The 23,057-nt window shown below is 32.9% G+C and overlaps 1 protein-coding gene across 1 annotated transcript; it reads left to right on the forward strand.

Annotated features, from left to right (window-relative positions):
- The first annotated feature begins 1,095 nt into the window (after positions 1–1,095).
- On the forward strand, positions 1,096–20,478 carry LOC143248123 (gonadotropin-releasing hormone receptor-like). The gene is made up of 3 exons (XM_076496556.1): positions 1,096–1,815; positions 18,746–18,985; positions 20,059–20,478. The coding sequence occupies exons 1-3, from the start codon at positions 1,180–1,182 to the stop codon at positions 20,476–20,478; spliced, it is 1,296 nt and encodes a 431-aa protein (XP_076352671.1). The 5' UTR covers positions 1,096–1,179.
- Positions 20,479–23,057: the final 2,579 nt, after the last annotated feature.

A 23,057-nucleotide genomic window follows, 5' to 3' on the forward strand; every position in this document is an offset into this window, starting at 1 on the left:
AAAGTAAACGAAGGAATGTAACTGATAAAACTTTGTATAGTGGACAGCAGCTGTCTGTTGCAGAGACACAGGTGTAGACCGCCAAAAGTTATGTTTATGAATCAATTTCCTCTGAACAAAGGAGTATGTCTCAAATAATCGCCCCCAATGGCATGACGGTATGTCCGCGAACTCGCAACGCTAGAATCCGAGTTTCGTTACCCGTTGAGGGCAGAGCACAAACAGCACATTATTTTGCTTTGTGCTTAATTTCAACAAAAAACAAACAAACATAAGCAACTATTGACAACATTGAGCTCAAGTCAAAACAAATATTAACGAAATTATTGCTTGAGAGTTCCAGATTATATGGTAAAATAATTTTCTTAGTCACCGTATTCTTAATATATTGAAGGAAATACTGATTTCACCATTCAATAATAGTAAAGCTCTGTTCATTTGCAGACTGTCGTAACCGAATGTGAAAGTATCGTAAGTAACTTTGCACAGATTCTCGAATATAGACGAAGACAACCATTCAATAACTTCATACGCTACAGTGTTTTCAATAAAGGTTCGATCTTGCTATCGTCCCTGGCCTGAGAGAAATTGTGCATAGATCAAGTCACATTTAGAACGCTGAAATGATAAACTATATTCAACCTACATATGACAAACGTATGTAACATACGATTATGTGAATACCCATATTAGTTGCTACATCGTTGATTTGTTGAATTTCGCAAAAGCTACTCGAGGGCTATATGCTCTTGTCGTTTTTAATTTAAAAGTGCAGCTAATCAACACCACCAACTGCAAATTCCTGAGCAACTCTTTTATCAACAAAATGTAGGGTTAACAATCACATTATAACGCACCCATGGTTGAAAAAGCGAGTATATTCAATGATAAGATTTAAACTAGAAGCAGTGAAAATAATATTTATAACGCTCAATAGATAGCGCTATCTAGCTATGAGACAATTCTTTCACATGGTTGGTTTCGGTCTGTGACGTATCAAGCAAACGTAATGGCATAGTGGTAAACAATCTTTTAGTAAGCAGAAACACAAACACGGAGCTTCATTCTTTAAGAAAAAGGCAAATACTCGCTGTTCTGTAAAGTGTTCTGTAACTAATAGCTGTTTACTGAGAGATATAAATAATTTTTAGCTGTAAGTGAAAACCTATTTATTGAAAGATGTCAATGTCATTCATACCTATCAATATCCTGTTGATATCCAGTCTGATGACATTTTCCAGTCCGCAAAATTTTACTTTTGATCCAAATATCATCATGTTTGACCTCGTAGAAATAATAAGTGAACTGAAGGACATGAACTGTTCAAGAAATAAGTCTCCGTCTGACAACAACAACGGGACTTTGTTTGCACAAACTTCCCTTAACCATGCACCCAAATATGTGAAAAACTACATTGTCAGAGTGTGTGTCCTGTGTGTCATTACGGTAATCTCTCTTACCGGTAACATGGCTGTTTTGTTTTCAATATTCAAAGCTCAACTACAAAGCCGTTCCACAGTCCACCTACTCCTGACACACCTTGCTATCGCTGACCTAATTGTTACTTTTTTCTGTGTGTTGACGGACGCAATTTGGACTTATTCTGTGCAGTGGCTAGCTGGTAATATACTATGTAAGGTTGTCAAGTTTTTCCAAATGTTTGGTCTTTATTTGTCCACGTTCATCCTCGTTATTATTGGTTACGATCGATTTGCTGCATTCCGCTATCCATTTCGGAGAAACCAAGCAAAGGGACATGTACAAAATCTTATAATCTTGGTTTGGTTTCTGAGCGCTATCTTCAGTATCCCCCAGGTAAGGTTCTGAATGGCAGTTAAAATATTTAATATTTTATAAATTTTTGATACAATCTTTTTTTATAAACTTAGAACAATATTGTGAAACAAATTATTCGCACTGTTCATTTGATATTTCATCACATTTTACATTATAACGCGTTCGGGTTATAGGGTTATCATCCATTTCTGTCGATACTTCTTGAACATACATGTTTTTCTAACATCATGAACTAAATAGTATAGATGTGCGGTTTGTAATTTTAATGTTTTTTATGAGCAAATACAATCGTCTATGATTCACACCTTTGTATTATTTTGAAAAAAATCATTGATAGGAGAGATTAAACAGAAATATCCTGAATATTTAACATATAACCTTGTTTACTTGATATATGTTTGTAAGATTTCACTTTTATTTATCACAGAAGTCCTCTCTACTAAAATATTATAAATTAGATTACACCCCGTTATAGTTTTTAATTTTGATGTTACAGAAGTGAGAATAGTACAGAAGTAGACGTGATTTGTATATTTTTCACTGTTTGAACTATTCTTATAACGTTGGTGTCACATTTATATTTTAATAGAAAATTATAAAACTAAGCATATATTATAGTTTTTGTGATCTTTATTTGTAAGTTTTGAGAGGGGATAGTGAATCGAAGATTATATTGGGTTTCTATGTCCTTCGCGGATTCTTTCTTCTTTTCACCTTTTCGTGGAGAAAAGAAATATTCACAAATAATATTGTTTGTAAAAAAAATATATCAATTCTTTGAAGAAAGGTGTGCTTATGATACTGGTACTGTTCCAGAATATTGGAAAACATTTTAGAATAAAAAAAATCCAATACGTTGTTCTAATATCGAAGTTTTAAAGATTTGCTACCATTATTTTTACCAATAAATTAAAATAAAATTTTAACGAAGCACAAATAAAACCTGCTGTGAATAAAAACACCTGACAAGATCCTTCCTTAAGCATTTATCTATATATTCACTATAGAGCTCAAGAAAAATTATTAAACCAACTAACTCTACGGAAAATTCCGAAAATGAACAAGAAGCAGTTGTTGCTACTAATACCGAGGTAGAGGTCGCTTCACCTGCAATTATCATTAACAATAAAATAACTAACAATGTAAAAGAAATTGAAGTAAAAACAAACACCGTGGATATTGATAGATCTACCGAAAACACTCAAAATAATATTGTGAAAAATATCACAGACAGTGAGCCAGACACCGAAGATCAAGAAGGCTTTATTATAGTCACATCAAAAAGAAAAAAACATTACAGAAAAAAAACAAAAAATAAGTAACAATATGGCACAAAAAACAAAACCACCACAATTCTCAATTATTATAGAAGGTATTCCAGGCCAGCACAATCAACCCCTACTTGCGACAGAGCCGCATGTGACTATTGTTAATATCAAGCGTCTGTCCAGAGGCGGTGTCCTTGTTCAAGGACAAGACGCTGCTGATCAAAACAGATTAGTAAAAGAGTGGCCAGCAGATGCTTTCAAACCAGGTAAAATTAAAATTCACCTGCCAGGAAGTAAGCCACAGCCTAAAGCCATTCTAGTAAGAGGGGTTCATCAAACCATTAACCTTGAATCAATTATACAAGCTTTAGACGAACAAGGCATTCCACATGCCAATATACAGCGAATAATTTCAAAGAAAACACAAGCACCCACAAATCTTATACGTATAGACATGGACGACAGTTACAACATTCTAAAACTAATAAATAATGGAATAACGCTTTGGTATCAAAAATACCAAGTAGAACAGCTTAAAACTCCGGCAATTGTAGTTACACAATGTTACAATTGCCAATTGACATGTCTGCAGTCTGCTTAGCAACACCGAGGTGCTGCGGCTGTAGCGGGGAACACCATATCACCCAGTGTATACAAGATAAAGAAACACCCAAATGTTGTAACTGTGGTCAAACCCACACAGCCAACTATAAAGGATATGATAAATACAAACAAATAAAACAACGTATATATCAGATAAGAACGCCATCATCAGAACAGAATCAACCAAATACAAACAGACAACCAAAAACAGACATGTCAACAGAATTTAATAAAACAACTAAAACCACATATGCAGAAATGTTAAAAGGAAAAGAACCCCACAAACAGCAAGAACAGAACATTATTACTCAAGATAAGAACACCTTAACAGAAACACAAAAGCCACAAGAAAACAGCACCACCCTCCAAGAAACGAATACTAACACACCAGATAAAACAAGCCTTTTTACAATCATAATCAAAAACGTATTTACAGAATTTGTAACAGAATACACAAAACCGAACCAAACAACCAACTGCTTCGAATTACTGATTAATATCTCCAAAAAACACATCACACCCCACATACCCTACATAATATTAACACATACTGGTTACATGCTCACAGCATAATGTTCACAGCAGTATATATCAACATCCAAGGTGCAATAGCTTCCAAGAAACATGAGATCGAAGACCTAATACAAGAAACTAACCCCCACATTATAATAGTAAGCGAAACTCTAATATACAATAACAATAGATTTAAAATACCAAATTATACAACAATAAGGAAAGACAGAATAAATGAAAATGATGAAAACAGAGGCATTATGCTGCTCTACAAAATGGAGCTATCAGTAATAGAAATTAAACTGAGCAGTAACAACGAACATGTTACTGTCGATATCCTGTAAAGAAATAAAACAAAAGTAACTGTAGCAGGAATTTACTGCTCACCTAATAAACAACTAGATATAGCATTACTCAACAACATCTTTTCCCATAATCATAACTCCACAGTTATGGGTGACTTAAATAGTAAAAATGTTAACTTTGGATGCCGGAGCTCAAACAACAATGGTAGAAGTCTTTTACAATTCATAGATGATAACAATATAGTCTTATTAAATAATACCACCCCTACACATACAGCGTATGCCACTAACTCCAGTGACATACTAGACCTGTGTATGTGTACAAATAATCTGAGCCAAAAAATAATAAAATTCCAAGTGGGAAAAGATGTTGATAGTGATCACCTTCCAATATATTGTGTATTCGATCTCGCCCCCCATAAAAATATAACACTTAGGAAAGAAACATTTAATTACAGAAAAGCAAATTGGTAAAATTACAAACAGGAATTAGACAACCTATTACCTAATAAAGTTATAAAAGAAGTTAAAACCCATATTGAAATGGATAACTAGTGCTAAACAATTACGGAGTGCCTTCAGAAAGCAGGCAAGATAACAATACCAAAACACCATAAAACAACAAACAACACATGGAAACCCACCACAGAAATAATCACTCTAATCAAAAAACGAAGACAATTAAGAAAACAGTACATGATAACAAGAGACAGAGAAACCAAAACGCAAATAAACAATATTAGAAATCCTATCAGAACACAAATAAAACAACAAAAATAAAATAAATGGGACAACTACTGTTCAAAACTAAATGATAAAACTGACCCGAAAAAATTCTGGTCACATCTTAAAAGACTCATCAATGAAAATACAGTCACAAAGAAATATCCTGCACTCGAACATAATAATACTATAGCACACACAAATAAAGAAATAGCCGAAGCTTTCAAAGATCAACTTCAAAATACTTTTAAAACTCACACTGATCCAGATATGGATACATATTTCTACAATAAAGTCACTAATCACATATTAAATAATAAACAACAATTTGAACCAATTTTTTCCAATAAGCATAAATGATACAAATACAAGTTCCAACACAGATTATACAAGCACGTTACTAACAAATGAAATATCCCTTCAAGAACTACTCGAAGCAATAAAAAACACAAAAAACAAAGCACCAGGTGAAGATGAAATACAAATATCCATTTAAATAAGGGCACTCCGAAATTGTTTGACCACCTAAATTCACTTTTTAACCTATCTCTATCCTCAGGATACATCCCAGTTTCTTGGAAGCTTGCAAATATATTAATGTTCTATAAGAAAGGGATACCCAGCAAATAAACCTAATAGCTACTAATAAAATAACTAACCTAATAAAATTCTTGAAAGAGTAATCAGTAATAGACTCTCCACATTCTTGGAGATAACATCAAAATTACCAAAAGAACAAAATGGATTCAGGAAATTTAGACAAACGACAGACCACCTAATCAGATTAACCGAAACCATAAGAGACAGCTTCAATAAAAAAGAATGTACTGTCGCTTGCTTCCTTGATATCGAGAAAGCATTCGACACTGTATGGCACGATGATCTAAGGTTCCGAATGAATGAAATGGAACTACCGCGAGGAATTATTCGCTGGTTATCTAACTTTTTGGAAAATAGAAAGTGTAGAGTAAATGTTGAGGGTACATTTTCTGAATACTTTACTCCTGAAGCTGGTGTCCCTCAGGGAGGGGTGGTTAGCCCTATACTCTTCATCATGTATGTAAACAATATGCCACTGAAGGATCCCAATCATGGATTCTCTTCACAGTTCGCAGATGATGTGGCAGTCTGGAAAAGTGCCGCAACACCCACGATAGCAGCCACTAACATACAACCGCAGCTAAATAGAATAAGCGAATACTGTCAAAAATATAGAATAAAAATAAACGTAGCAAAAACACAACTCGTAGTCTTTACGAAATTGACAAAACACAAAAAACAACAGCCAGAATTATATATGAATGGCACACTACTTGAGACTGTCCCATCGACAAAATTTTTAGGTCTGATCTATGATTTAAAACTAACTTGGATCAATCATGTTAACGAAATTAAAAATAAAATCTAACTGGTAGAAACAGTGGAGTATCTACAAATAACATACTAAAAATCTATAAAACATATATTAGACTTGTAATAGATTATGCAGCTCCAGCATGAATAACTGTAAGCAATAAAATAATTAAAACCAAACTACAAACAATCCAAAACACACTCCTCACAACTGCATACAGAGTTCCAATAACTATATCATCTCAGTTCATTCACAAATATTCGAACGTACCAACCGTACCAGATAGACTCCTACATAGTACAATAATGTACTTTAATAAGAATTGGATGACAGGTACCTCATACATGATGAAGCTAGGCCTAAATATCTCTCCCCAGTTAATTTATATTTTAAATATAAAAATAAATAAAAAAGTATATAAAATAATAATAATAATATATATGTATTAAACAATAACAAAAATGCTACCAACAAACTTGACATTCTGCTGATAGAGTAAAATAATCATTATATATGAGCCACAATACATGGACATTGCCCTGAAAAGGATCAAAATAATATTCAGTTCTACAATTACAAATACCAATCTGGCAAGAACATAAGTACGGGGAGGAGGAAGAGGTCATAGAGAACCTGACCCTCCAGGGTATGAGCTTTTCTTACCCAAGCACCGACAGAGACAAGATTAGCTTCTTGGACTTTCTTTGCTGGGACAGCGGTACGTTTTCGGATTTACACTGTTAAAATCAGGGATTTGATTCCCTTCAGTGGACGCAGCAGATAGTTTGACGTGGTTTTGCTGTAAAAATTGTTCTTTATTATCAAACTAACAACAATATTATATACATATATATATACACATACACCTCAGGAAACAATAAAAGCCAAATTAAAACTAAAATTAAAGTGTTATTTGTTGGCTCTAGTGGTTGTAATTTGACATTTTAATAATTACATTACATAGATAGTGGTTATTCGTAATACTATTATTATTTAGGTCATAGATTTCCAGATAAGCTTCTGAAGTGGAGCTTATTTGGGAAAGAAAAAAATATATATGTTTTTCACATCATATGTTTAAAGCTATGTCTAAATTATTCATGGATCTACTGATTACTTAATCCTTTACTCTTATTTTTGATATTGTAAAAAAAGTCTAGTACACTATCACTATTCTCATTCGATCTGCCACTGTTTCTTTTACTTCCTTCAGTTTCTCGTCAATAGCTTTCATGTACTTACCTTAGATTCCATATTTTATACTCTAACATCATTTATTTTGTACCCCTACGTCCTAGGCCTGCCATGATCTATTAGTTATGGCGCCCATGCTCGCAATCTGCTAATCGTGGGTTCGAATCTCAGTCACCTAATATGCTCGCCCTTTCAGCCATCACGACTTTGTTATGTAACTCTCACTACTCATTAGTAAAAGCGTATCTCAAGAATCGGAGGTGAATGGTGTTGATTACTGCTTTCCCTCTAATTTATCAATACCAAATTAGGAACGGTTAGCGTAAATAGCCCTCGTCTAGCTTTGCGCGAAATTCAAAGTAAACCAAACCCTAAGTCCCTATATATCGAGTTCTTTAATCAGAAATTATATTATTTTGTTTGTTTTTATACTCATTTGCTTGAAGCAGAAATTAACTTCAATTACTGAAAACAAAGTTTTCACTAGTTTAACTAAAGTTTAGGTGAATTCAGTGTTTCAAACGGTAACGTTACTTGAAAAAGAGGTTACTTTAGTGAAGCTTTATAGAAGATTGTGTACGTTATAACATTTCTAACTATGCAAATAAGCAAATCACTTTACAACAGCAGCCGGTAAAAACTTGAAACTGTTTGTTTTGGAATTTCGCGCAAAGCTACAAGAGAGCTATCTGCGCTAGCCGTCCGTACTTTAAGAGTGTAAGACTATAGGGAAGGCAGCTAGTCAAAACCACCCACCGCCAATTTTCGGGTTACTCTTTTACCAACGAATAGTGAGATTGACCGTTACTTTATAACGCCCCACAGCTGAAAGGGGAGCATGTTTGGTGCGACAGAGATTCGAACTAATCTGAAACGGAGTGGCACATATCAGAACAGTATTTTGACATTGCAAAGTGATATCTTCAAAACTGATCATTTTGGGTCATTGAATACATACAACAGTCTTTTTCGGCACAAAATATACATACACTCATATTATAAAGATGTGTTCAGGTCGGAGGTTTCAAATTTCAAAAAAAGGATATCTCATATGCTTAATGGCTTAATAAAACAAAGGATTAACCTTGGGTATTATATCCATCCAGAAAGATTCCTGCAACAAGTCGTATACCAGCCAGGAAAACCAAAGTGTGCCTTCTTGGAACAGGTAAGAATCTAGTCAAGAAAAACAAAGATCATTAGTGAAAAGCCATCCAGATATCTGAGCGAAAGAAGGCAACATAATTAAGAAAGGCCTCCATTTCTAAAAACGCAAGTTAATTGGTTAGAGACTTTTTTCTGTAAATGTGAATGTTGTATTTCTTCAATCAGTATATTTTCGGACTCAGAGTCATGCCTAATAGATAGCATATTTAATTGAGGAACATTTATGAAGAAATTAGAGCTGGTTCGTATTACTGAATGAACTCTAATCCAATAAAACAAGTTACAGCCAAATCTTTGGTGGCCATAACACATTAGCCCACAATGCTATTTGTTACTTATAGTTTTGCTTCAAAATATCCTAATGGTTGACAGTTTATCTTTCTGTCTCAAAGACACATGTTATATTTAATCCAAGTTTGGTTAACATCTTGTATCATATCTAGTGATTTGTTATCCATATTCTCACTTAGTACTGAATAATCCGACCTAATATATACATGACTTACTACTTTCACACCATTTACTGTTAGGGTTAGGTGTGGCAGATTTATTTTAGTTGTTAAATAATTAATAAGGTTTTTTAAACTTTCGTAAGACACAAAACCTCCTTTTTTATCACTGTTCTAATTTCTCGACTAATTTCCTTAGTTTCTTTGTTCCCTGTTTACACATTTGCCTGCGACAATGCATAGGTAAGTACCCTGTTTGATTGCAAGTGTAGCATCACACAGCTCTATTACAGTACTCAATTTTAATAAATTCATTACTTAAATTTGGGAATTTAAGCACATCCGCAATAGATAACGAAGCGGCATTCCAAGAATTCTTGTAAAGAAATGTGCAATTGTAATATTATACATTTCCAAATCTTTCTTTCTGTAGCTTCAGGGTTCCATAATTTATAAGTTTTCACAGTTTTTCAAATAAACATCTCACTTGATTCTTCCGGAATTGGCCCGGCATGGCCAAGCGTGTTAAGGCGTGCGACTCGTAATCTGAGGGTCGCGGGTTCGAATCCCCGTCGAGCCAAACATGCTCACCTTCCCAGCCGTGGGGCCGTTATAATGTTACGGTCAATCCCACTATTCGTTGGTAAAAGAGTAGCCCAAGACTAGCTGCCTTCCCTCTAGTCTTACACTGCTAAATTAGGGACGGCTAGCACAGATAGACCTCTAGTAGCTTTGTGCGAAATTCAAAACAAACAAACAAAATCCTCCGGAATTAACGTAGTACTTCTCACTAAAGATTTCCTTAACTAATTCGATATCATCTAATATTGTTGGGTACAAATTGGTCAATGTTTCTTCAAATTGTCTATAGTGTTTGAAAGCTATTTCTGATTTGAAAGTATTCCACTATTTCACCAAATAAAAAGCCACAGTTTTCACTCATTTATTCTTAGATAATTGATATATATACAGGGTGTTCGGAAAGTCACTGTGCAGTTTTGTAATCATATTTTATTCAGTCTATTTTAAGCCAGCAACTGATAGCGGTATTTAAACAAAATAAGAAGGATCCAGGCCTGTATTAATGCCAACGGGGGTCACTTTCAACATTGTTTATAATTGTTATTCATATTTACCTCCTGTATTCTATATTGAAACATGTCTGTTAATAAATATATAAGTACACAGTGACTTTCCGAACACCCTGTATATAAAAGTCTTTCTAAAATTTTAAGAAACAATAAAAGATTAAATTCCGACTTACTATAACACTTCTTAGCAGGAAAGGAAAGTGAATTGTCTGCAGTGACGTAAATCGGTTATTTTGTCACAGATATGTAGGTATAATGGACTTTCAACGTTTGAGGTTGAGGGAAGAGAGACTTGGGTCCTCTCAATAGAAGCGTAGTCACCATGTGTATCACATTTCCACCTGTCCTTTCAATACTAACACAGACTGCTTCAAGCTTGACACATCAGATTCACTAACTTCTATTCTAACGCAGTTATTTTCAAACATGAGGTGTTTTGTATTTAACTCAACAAAAATTATTACTGAATTCATCACTTGATACCAATTTGAAAAATAAAAAAATCGAAAGTCACAATTCAACTTTTATGAAGAAGGTCCCTGTTTGGATACTAAAATAACCGTCTAAAATGAACACAACAATCAAGGAACAACAATAAAGAACAATTTATTCAAAAATATCAACATTTAGAAATAAATTCTGCACATGCAAAAACATAATTAATAAACACGTGTCTTCCAGAGGTTGAATTAATGTTAATAAACAATAAATCATAAATATCAGTATTATTTCAGAAGATGAAATAAGAAAAAGAACCAAAAAAGAAAAATCCAATTCAAAAAATATGCAAAAACATTATTTTAAAACTATTTTTCAATATTAAAAACAATGTCGAGTGATAAAACAGCAATACTTTACTAACTATATCGTTAACTAACTATCTCGTGAACTCTCTCTCTCTCTAAGGGGGCCCGGCATGGCTAGGTTCATAAGGCACTCGACTCGTAATCTGAGGATCGCGGGTTCGAATCCCCGTCAGACCAAACATGCTCGCCCTTTCAGCCGTGGGGGCGTTATGATATGACGGTCAATCCCACTATTCGTTGGTAAAAGAGTAACCCAAAAGTTGGTAGTGGGTGGTGAAGACTAACTGCCTTCCCTCTGTCTTAAACTGCTAAATTATGGACGGTTAGCGCAGATAGCCCTCGAATAACTTTGCAAGAAATTCAAAACAAACAAATTTTCTCTCTTAGGGAAGATTCTGGCGGAATATTTATTCACTGAGTTGGTCACGAAAGTCATCTCACATTATCATAAATTTGAATGATCTTCTGCTACATTAATAATATGTATATGTCACGATCGAAAAGCTGGTGTCGGTTTCACCATACATACATATTTACTCATAATACAGGTGATTAGCTAGAAAGTGAATTAACGTTTTAATACAAGTACAGATTCATAGATAAAGTAAATGATAGATAGAAATAATAAATTAACGTTAAATACTACTATAATAATACAAACATTGAAATTTTTTATCTCACAACTTGTCTGGAATACCAAATTACAATAATCGTACTGTTAACTGTGATTTTTGATAGACAATATACTTCTGTTAGCTTCATGAATTAATTTGTTATCAATTTCATTTAATTAGTACAAAGTTGATAACAGAAATAATCTAATTATAATGATGGATGCCTTTCCCATTGAGACCTAATTAAATATTAGTAAATTTATTCTATGTTCAGACATTTTCTCATATTATTCGTATGTACAGTACAGTATTAGCATTCACTAGCTAAAAGTTCCTTTTTTGAGACCAGTGGTATCATTTCAAACATTTATGCTGTGGTACCTGCTTTATGTTCTTCATGTGTATAATATTCTGAATAGTTCTTATAATTTAGGGGTCACTAAATATCATCTAACAATTTGTTTGCTTGTATTGCATTTAGGCTATCAGCAACCTCAATCACTTATCCCTTTAGTTTACCAAATTAGGTACAGAAGTGAAGTTTCAAGTCAAAACACCATACAATGGTAGTACAAGCTGTTCCTCTACTCTGTCGAACTGTTGATTGATTAAAAACGTTTTGGTGAAAACCATGTGGTTCCAAGTCAAAATTCAAAGTTCTTCAGCACTGAGTATTTTGAAATTACCTTCTCCTTAAAACACTTCACTGGTTTTAATAATCCTTTCGCGACATAATTCCAAAATTTTAAACATCTAGAAGATCTTTTATTTCATTAACATTGAACACTGAAAGGTGCTCAAAGTTATTTATTCACTGTAGTTTATACATGATGCTCAGTCATTTAGGGAGACACGATATATCTATGGCTGTAATCTCTACCTAATCGGTCATATCTAATAAATATTACCTTTACAAAAGCTCCCCTTTTAGTGATGCTGTAATGAGAATTATTTACTATACAGTTTTAGAGGTAATTGCTTAAGACTGTGCCATAGACTGTTCTATATAAATTTTCCCTACATCTTAAATTAAACTAACAGTGTGTGTTTTGTGTATGTGTGTGTTTTATTACAGCAAAGCCAGATTGGATTATCTGCTGTGTCGCCCGAGGGAAATCGAACCCCTCATTTTAATATTGTAAGTCCGAAGAGGTAAGCATTAAAAAGGAATATTTACACCTCCATTATATTCTCCCTTAAACATTTTAATTTCTTGAACTCTTCAACACTGTCTTGGTTCCATACATAACCAAACTAGTTTTTGACATCTCTTTAAAGAAAAGTTGCTATATTTTATTTAGTGGAGCTGTTTGGAGTTACTGTTTCTTCAGAACATAATTGAATGTCTTTACAAACATTACTATCTATATAACTTAAAGATATTTCCTAGAAAATATACCTTAGTAGCAATTCTAAAAGTATTGGATACTTTATTATTGAATTTCACATGTCAAATGATACAACTTTAAATCTGTATATGGAGCGATTGATACTAAGCTTTGCTTACTGTTTTTATTCAACATGGCTTCCAAACAAACAAAAGAAATTAATACATCTAAGTGACAGTTCACCTTTTCTATAAACCCAAACCTAGATTTGCCCTTTTCCATTTACTACAGTGACCATCTGTAAAACGTTTAAAGATCAACTCACTTATATAAATTTTATTTTATAATTAACCAGTTATTAACTTTTAGAATATTGTCTTTTGGCATGATATGGTTATATTTTGACCCAGTAGTCTATGGTTTTATAGAATAAGTATTTCCTCATTCTTCCTTGTAATCTTTTTAAAGGAGGTTCTTAAATTACAGATTACCTGTGTGCAAAGATTTAGACTGAATGCCATTTGTATTGGTCAAAGGAAGTCGCTAAAATGGCGATTCCTATTTTTTTTATAATGGTTTTATAGTGAACTTTAATTAGCTTATCTTCTTGATTATTCGACGTTTTTAAAGAGGAATAAGTAAAGTTATGAAGCTAGATAAATGAATCAAAGAAAATCAGTAAGTTCTCAGTTATTGCCTTTAATTAATTGAATTTGCTAAGCCTAATCATATTTCTTGTTATTTGTTTAATTTTGCTTCCTATGGCCATTGATTTGTAGTTAGCTCACTAATTACACATCGCTAAATTTACTGAAATTTAAAGACTTTCCCATCTTTGCATAAGGTAGACATTTATTTTTTTTATCACACCATAATGTTTAGGTTTCGCCTTATATCTTTAAAGTATATCTTATTCGGTTCCAGCCATCTGCAAAATGTGTTACATATTACAAATGTATCTCGGACAAGTCTCCGATTTTTAATTTACGTATGTTACATATTATTATTTCAAATAACCGAAATTTTAATTTTAATTTAGAAGTTGATTAAATGTTAATATGTAGTATATTTAGTATATTTACTAGCAAGATTGATACACACAATTTTTAACACAGACATATTTTACTATACAATTTATAATAATGGTTATAGAAATAATTATTACAAATGATGATTTATATGCAACAATAGTCCGTGATGACGAGAAAACCCACTTGTAGAGAAAAATATGCATGTAAAAAACAGCTGGTATGGATAGAGAAAACTATGTAGAGGAGCGAACAACGTTTCGACTTTCTTCGGTCATCGTCAGATTTACAAAGAAAGAAAGAGGTAACTGACCGATAGCTGACCACATGTTTGAAGGCGGTTGTGTAATTGAGTGTAGGAATGTAGAGAGCGTGCTTAGATGTTGGAGATATTTATTAATATAGGTATAAAGGTGTTCCTTTGTATTGGTTTATTTTGGGCTTGAGTTGTTGTATAAGTAAGGCTTCTTTAATTTTGCGTTTGTTTATGTTTGTTTCTTTATTTAGTATTTGGGTGTTTTCTATGGTTATGTTGTGTTTATTTGATTTGAAGTGTTTGAAAACGTGTGAAGGTTACTTTTGTGTTCTTTGAATATGGTTTCCATTTTTTCTACTTGTTTCTCCAATATGACGATGACCGAAGAAGGTCAAAACGTTGTTCGCTCTTCTACATAGTGCTTTCTCTACCCATACCAGCTGTTTTTACATATATGTTTATATGCAACAGTTTTACAAACTTACAGGTAATACTGAGTCTTATATCCGGTCTAGAATTAAATATTTTATCGACGATCCAGATCCACAACAACGAGATTAATTCTGAGTTGATAATGTCACACCTCACTTAAGCTAGCACTGTCTTTTCTTGGCTGGCCTTACACCCTTACAAGCAGATTTTTTCCGGCGATGAATATATTCAATTAATGTCCGAATCTTCTACAAATTTAGAGAACAGGCGGGACTTGCGCAATACATATCCAATGATATACGTCACATGTATACAAAAAATATATACTGAAATAAACGTATAACGGTAAATCTGTTACAAATGTTTCTCATACTGTCAGGTTTCAATACTATTGTTTACTATCATTCTCTTACCTGACATTTATTAAGTGTTACAATATCATTGCAATTACCATACTATTCTGTACTACTCACCTTACCCTTGGATTTTCCAATACCATATATGGTGCCAAATTTAAAAAAAAGAAAGACTTACATAAGCTGATTTTGACCCTTCTCTCTCATCTTTAAATCTCGATAGTTTTCTCTTACTCATCCTGCGACTTATCCCAAATTAGTCAGTGGAGCTCTAGCTTTCGATTAATATCGATGGTGAAGTTAACTAGTGTTATTAATCTATACAGTCTACCTAAACCTTACTATCCAGTTTTCATGTATTCTGAAACAAGTTTTAATATAATAAGAAACATATTTAAATTAATGATATTGTCTTGTGTTCTAAAATGGCCTACAACGTTGCTAACATATTTATAGTGAACAAGAAAAGCCAGATTGTCTAGTAAGAGCTTTGTAGCAGCTTAGTTTGGAAACACTGTGATGGTTACACTTTTATTACCTGTACAGCCTGTGTTGTATCGCTTTATAAAAGATTGCACAATACTGTCAAGGTTTACTTCATATCGAACTATTTTTTCTGTGACTAAAAATTTACAGATTTTAAATTATAATATGATGAGACAGATTAAACACTACAAACCAACACATCTAAACATAATGTAATTCGTTTTAATCTTATACTACCTTTACGTTTTACTTTCACGCGTTGCTTTCTTTTATTATACTCAAATGTAACGAAAATGACAATTCTACTCCATAAGCGTTTCAAAACTCTCAAGTACATATTAATTTAACCCGATCCAAAAATAGAAAAGTGTGTATAAGTGTTTTCTCATAACAAAGCCATACCGAGCTATCCGTTGTGTCCATCAAGAGAAATCGAATCCCCTGATTTTAGCATTGTAAATCCGAAGACATACCGCTGTCCTACAGGAAGACCACAAAGCTGCACCAAAGAGCTATCTGTGCTCTACACGCCACTGGTATCAAAACCCGATTTTTAGCGTTGTAAGCCTGCAGACACACAGTTGTGCCACTAGAGGCGAAATAAAAAAATAATTTACATAATGATTTTAGACGCGGCATAGTGGATCATTGAACAGCTCTGACTGTTTGAAGTAAAAATGTTTAGGTCATGGCTCCATCAACTCTTGATCAATTTCAGATCTAATTACAGTTTTGGATTCAGTTTTCGATTGATGTATATGAATATGTCAAGGTCCTATAGAATAATTTACTATAACCTGCCTACAAATATTTCAATTTTAGGGTAGGCTGATAAAGATCCTGATTAGTAATGAATTGGAATTAGGTATACGTTCGCTCCACGCTTAGTATTGGTGGCGCACAAAAATACAGCTACTAAAAACGAGAAAATGGTCTCAAATTAATTAACTGTAATCGTGCTTAAAAAAATTTTAAGTGCCGCGACTAATGAGAATTCCCTCTTTATTTTCCAAACCAAAGAAACATGTCCATACAGACAAAAACGACAGATTAATGAACAAAATAAACGAGATAGTAAACATTCCATCAAAACATATTTTGAAACATAAGCAGATCTTTCAGTCATTCAAATAAGCACACCCTGTAGATGATACCCAACAAATATATTAATTTAATTATTATTTTTACTTCAATATACTACATAAAGATCTTCTTGCGTAACAATTCTGCTAACAATTTGTAATTTAAACACATCATCAGAAAAATGTGTAAGTATTATTAGTTGAGATTGAATAAATGTTTATAAAGCGCAATTTAAGACATAACCGATTTTTTTCCGTATGCAGTATTAAAGGTATGATAGACCGTTCATAATAAATAATTGATGAGTTCGTTGCGATTGTAAATACAGCTATTTTTTTTTCTAGCAATGACGGCTAATCAGTAAATAGGTGGTCGTTACAAAGTAAAAACTGGATTCTGTTGCCTATGGTTGGCAACAAATATGCTTGGTTTCGTATTTAAAAAACAAAACAAAATCGCAACTATTTGCAAAATATTTGCTATAATGACATATGAGCTCTCGTCAATTGGTACTTTTGTAAGTAACGAATTTGAGTGCATGAAAGTTATAATTATCGAATATAAGATTTTGAAGTACAAATCAAAACGAATAACATTTATAATAAGTGATCTAAAATTACATCATAACCAAATATTTGGTAACATTTGGATACTCCAAGTATGTGTGACATCATACAAATATTAATGTTGTGTATGGCAAAATTACAAGGTGTCCCAAAATTAAAAAGTCTTTAGAATATGTGTGAAATAAATCTATACTTTACAGTATACACTGTCCAGATAAAATATTATACTATAAATAAACTTAAATAAATGTGGAGTAGCCATATTCAGGGAGGTTTCTTTCATTGTGAGAATTCTTACATCATGCTTACCCCATGCTCGTACTAAATTATATTTGAAGTTTACCTCATATTTATAATAAATTACAAAAACAAAATCATGACGCATGATATTCTTGTTACTTTTCTATCGCTATTCATTCTTTAGCTTTTAACTATTGGCTTTTTTACGTAACATTTTTTTATTTTAAGTTTTAATGATTGTTTTGCAAGATTATATTTCAATAATACTTTCCTTTGTTATTTTTATATTTTGACAAGTATTGATTTTTCTAAATTAAATAGGTTTTGGATAAAAAAATATAATATTAGGATTCCACAAAATAATACTCTGAAAGTGGTGTTCGTAATCATTTTGAAAGATTTATTCTCTAAAAACAATAATAATTCGTAAATACATTTAAACAAAGAGTACGTCGAGATTTTTTCAGATTTTGTTGGGTAAAGTTAATGTAATTAGGTCATTAACACTGACTTAAAATTTGACTGACAGGAAAACTGCTCCAATGTTAGTTCTTGGTTTTAGTAATAATGTATTAAGTAATACGTAAGGAGATCTATGAAACCATTAGCTTCTAATTTATCGCTTTTCTTTCTAACCGATTGTTTCTTTATTACGATAAAAAAGTACGTTAATGAAAATCTCATTTACATTATCTAAGTCACCAATCAAAATTTAATAATTTAAAAAATCGTTTATATATCAGTTACTCGCTTCATGTGGTGACGGATTGTTACTTCGTAATATCGCGTATTATCAAAATAAGAAGAGTTGTCTATATAAACTATAATGCATCAAAGTATCGTTGAAAATGAAAGATGAGATGGGACTAATGGTATAAAAGTATTGGAAGAACACAGAAAAACAAAAACAGAGAAAGAAAAAATAACAAATATTTTAATGATACCATAACTTTATCTAAACATAAATGTTATAGAATGTGTGTAAATGGAAGTACAAGCGTAAAAAACAGAAAAATTAAACTTTTTTTTAAACTGGGGCTTACTAAACTTGCATATTTCTGACTATTGTTTAAATTTTATTTCGAGGCCATCATATTTAATGTACGAAAAGGACCATTCGTGGAAGAATTTTACCAGTGCGTCACATATGGATCTTACACCTCTGAGTGGCAAGAAAAAACTTACACTATGGCTACTCTGTTCATCATGTTCGTGATACCCTTGATAGCTTTAACTGGCCTTTATATAGGAACGTTCTGCATTATATCTAGTAAGTACAAAACTTACGGCAATACTGTTTCTCTCCTAAAAACCAAATATTACGATGTGTAACCTCTAAAGCTAATAGTTTTAGATACTGCCAAGTCGTACACAAGTATTACTTTAATTAAGTAGTGTTATTTTTTCTAGATACGCGTTATTTAAATTTCAGTAAACTCCCAAAAATCCATGGGTTCAAGATTGGAAAAAAATATTGTTCTTTTGAGGCATTATGGAATATATTTTGAAAGGATCCTTTGCAGTTTTAAGTGTTTGGAGACGTGAGGGATATATCGATTACATAAGTAAGCGTAAAGTACTGGAAAATAGGAGTCGATGAATAAGATATTAATAATCTAACCCTTAAACAGCGGGAATGTTGTGAGTAGCAGCATCAGTTGATGATGGCAGCCGTTTAAGGGTTAATCATTTCACTAGGCTTACTCCCGTAGCTTCAAATAAATAATTCAACAGTTATAATTTTCAGTATACTTAGTAATAAATTATTATTTAAAAACATAAGTTATGTATTTTTGTATAAGTATGCGTGTTTAGATTGATATATATGTACATGCGTATATTTAATTTATATATAAGGTGAAGTGATAATAATTTGGGGCATGAACATAATAGGTATAACAAAATTAAGGGGACTTTTTTTAAAAGAATAAAGACACCTGTTTTTACTAGAAATTGTATAGGCATTAGTGTTTTCGTTATGATTGACCAGATATTAGATCAAAGTGGCAACATGTTAAAACTGTGACATGATGTCTTTAACACTCATTGTTAAAATTTCACCTTCCTATGCCATGCTATTTGTGGGATATGATGTGCTAAATTGCGAAAATTGCTTTACAACAAACAAAGAAATAAAAACATACATTTTTATACCTTTACTGTTTTATGTTACTTGAATATGCTGTCAACTCCTTTACTATCCGTTCCTAAGTCCATGTGAGAAAACAGTTCACATTAAGCAATCTTTGTTCTGCTAACGACACTAAAGTTATGTTATAGCAAATGTACTTTTGGAAGTACTAATGTAAGAAGAATGCATATAGCAAACAACACTTTTTATTGTTCCTAATTTAAAATAACAACATTGTGTTTCTGTTATTTTTCATTCTTAAGTATAGAATATATTTTCAGGAAAGGAAGATATATTCACAGAAACTGATGCTGGTTTTGTGATAGATAAAGTTCGCAGCAGTGTTATACGTAAAGCCAAGATGAAGGCTTTACAGATAACATTTGTTATTGTTTTGACATTCATCGTTTTCTGGATTCCCTACTACATGATGATGGTGATCTTAATCTTCATTAAACCAGATGAAGTATTGAGCAATGAACTGAAAGTGGGTATTTTCTTTTTTGGAAGTTCCACAGCCATGGTGAATCCTTTGATATACGGACTTTTCCACCTCCGAAAACGACCATTAAATCCTCATCAAATCAGTAAGAGTGCTGGGTCTTTACAGTTGTCAAATATGACAATTTCAATAAAAAAGAGGAATCAGAAGAGATGTGGTATATCTGGTAATGCTTCTGTTAAGTAAACAACAAGAGAAGTAAGGCATTGTTTGTTCTGTGATTTGGATAAGCCATTAAGTGATTTTAACACAATTTTGATGTGTGATTTTTATGTATATTTTGAAATACCTATTAGGAAAATCTTAAGTATGTGCACACGATAGCAGAATTTAATATATTTAATCTCATACATTAGCTTATATTATATATTCTGTTAGCATAGTAAATAACGTGTCAGATTACGGTTTATCAAGACTTAAACCTGCGAAACTTCACTGATCACACTACGTGTTTTCAACTGTGATAGTGTCAGAAAAAGTGATAGGCACTTCCGTTCTTCATTTAGTAGTAGACGTGTATGCGGCGAGTGCTTCTTACTGGACTTCCTCTCTCTAGTCAAGATTTACAAATTAGGAATTATTAAGCTTGAACCTTGGGGTCTCTGACTTGGTCGGTTAGCCCTTATGTCGTACAGGTTGTCAAATGGGTTTAAATTGCCACATTCTATCTTAGAATTATATTCATATTGGTAGTCAGTGAAAATAATTTTGAAGTTATTTAAAATAACGCTTGACTCACTTTATCGTTAATTAAGGGTAAAGTTATGAATTTTGTTATATTATGTATCATAAGAAAAATTGTCTCAAACACATCAAATATCTGATATTTAAGAAAACAAAAATGTTATTTTTAAAGCTGTTTTTCAGTAAGTTATTCGTTTTGAGATTGATCTATCTTTCGCATGTTTAACTCAATAACTTAGTCGAAACACTTCATTATTAGTGAAACATTTGTATTTACTAATTTTCCATCATTATACGTTGTGCAGTATCTATTGAACCATAATCAAGTTAGGATGGGAATATATCGATTATATGTTAATGTAAAATATATAGAGTGTTGAGTTTACTAGAAGGTTCACTGATAGATAACAATAATCATAAAAGCTTGAAGTATAATTCAGAAAAACTGCATATTTTTCTCTTTCTGGAAATAATATGAATAACTTGAATAAGAATTTTACCTGAATGATACCCTTATGTGACCTTTAAAATACATTGTTAAAATTTACATGGTTACAAAGTTTAATTCAGATTACTAAAGGTAATATGAAATTAGATCAAAACACATCGATGCAACAAAACCCAAAAACCTGCTATTCTAATCTTAAAAATGTGTTATTAATAAAACAAAAGTCCTCTTCATAAATGTGATGGGTGATTTAAAAGTTTGGTTTGGTTTCTGGAATTTCGCACAAAGTTACTCAAGGGCTATCTGCGCTAGCCGTCCCTAATTTAGCAGTGTAAGACTAGAGGGAAGGCAGCTAGTCATCACCACCCACCGCCAACTCTTGAGCTACTCTTTTACCAACGAAAAGTGGGATTGACCGTCACATTATAACGCCCCCACGGCTGGGAGGGCGAGCATATTTGGCGCGACGCGGGCACGAACCCGCGACCCTCGGATTACGAGTCGCGCGCCTTACGCGCTTGGCCATGCCGGGCCAATTTAAAAGTCCTTTGACAGGTAGACAGTTCAGAAAGGGAGAAATATACAAGACAACAGTAGCAATAAAAGGTCATGATCTAAGAAACATTTACTAACATGTATAATACAAAGATGTCAGTTGTAAAAGCGTATACAATTACAAATGAAACATCATAAACAAGAGATTGCCAAAATCTCTATGCAGAGAATAGTTACATGTATAAACCCACCCTTCTATGAGTATAGAATTATGCCACAAAAAAGTTAAATCCTAGCTACATCGATAACCTTTATAGCTCGGCGTGACCAGGTGGTTAAGGTACTCGACTCGTAATCTGATGGTCGCGGGTTTGAATCCCGTTACACCAAACATGCTCGCCCTTTCAGCCGTGGGGGCATTATAATGTCACAGTCAATCCCATTATTTGTTGGTAAAACAATAGCTCAACAGTTGGCGGTAGGTGGTGATGACTAGCTTCCTTTCCTCTAGTCTTACACTGCTAACTTAGGGACGGCTACAGCAGATAGCACTCGTGTAGCTTTGCGCAAGATTCAGAACAAACCAAATCAATAACCTTTACAAATACACACATACGTAAACTAAACAAACCATCTTGTTTAGCTAAGACAAACTGTTTTCGTACAACAAGTTATCTAATGATTCTTTTTGATAAATTTATAGTGCACGACGTTTGTGAATTCGTTTGTTGAATTTAGCAGAAACCTACTCCAGGACTATCTCCACTAGCCGTCCTTAATTTGAAGCCATACCGAACAAAGGATGCTGCCTCATGCTGATTGGCTACCTCAGTGGAGAGGGAGAGGAGGTGATATCACCAAATATGACGAGATCATAGTTTCAATTTGTGTCTCCAGAAAACACCACATGTACTTGTATGTTATTTATAATTTACCTTGCATGTTTTACTTTATGAGTGCAGAGTAATTTTCATGATTACGAATGATTTTTCTTCTGAAAATGTACAAATATAATTTGTATAATCCCTAACTAAACATTATTATACTTTATATATTTTATATTTTATCAGTTATTTTACTTATCCTAACAATATAGGTCCGGCATAGCCAGGTGGATAAGGCACTCGACTTGTAATCT

Source organism: Tachypleus tridentatus, chromosome 4, assembly GCF_004210375.1.
Source record: "Tachypleus tridentatus isolate NWPU-2018 chromosome 4, ASM421037v1, whole genome shotgun sequence".
Lineage (NCBI taxonomy): Eukaryota > Metazoa > Arthropoda > Merostomata > Xiphosura > Limulidae > Tachypleus > Tachypleus tridentatus.

Bases quoted from the DNA above. Each gene is read 5' to 3' on its own strand.
- LOC143248123 (XM_076496556.1), top strand. From the start codon at position 1,180: ATGTCAATGTCATTCATACCTATCAATATCCTGTTGATATCCAGTCTG. The intron at 1,816-18,745 runs GTAAGGTTCTGA...TTTTATTTCGAG, and splicing joins CTATCTTCAGTATCCCCCAG to GCCATCATATTTAATGTACG. The intron at 18,986-20,058 runs GTGTAACCTCTA...TCTTAAGTATAG, and splicing joins TAAAAACCAAATATTACGAT to AATATATTTTCAGGAAAGGA.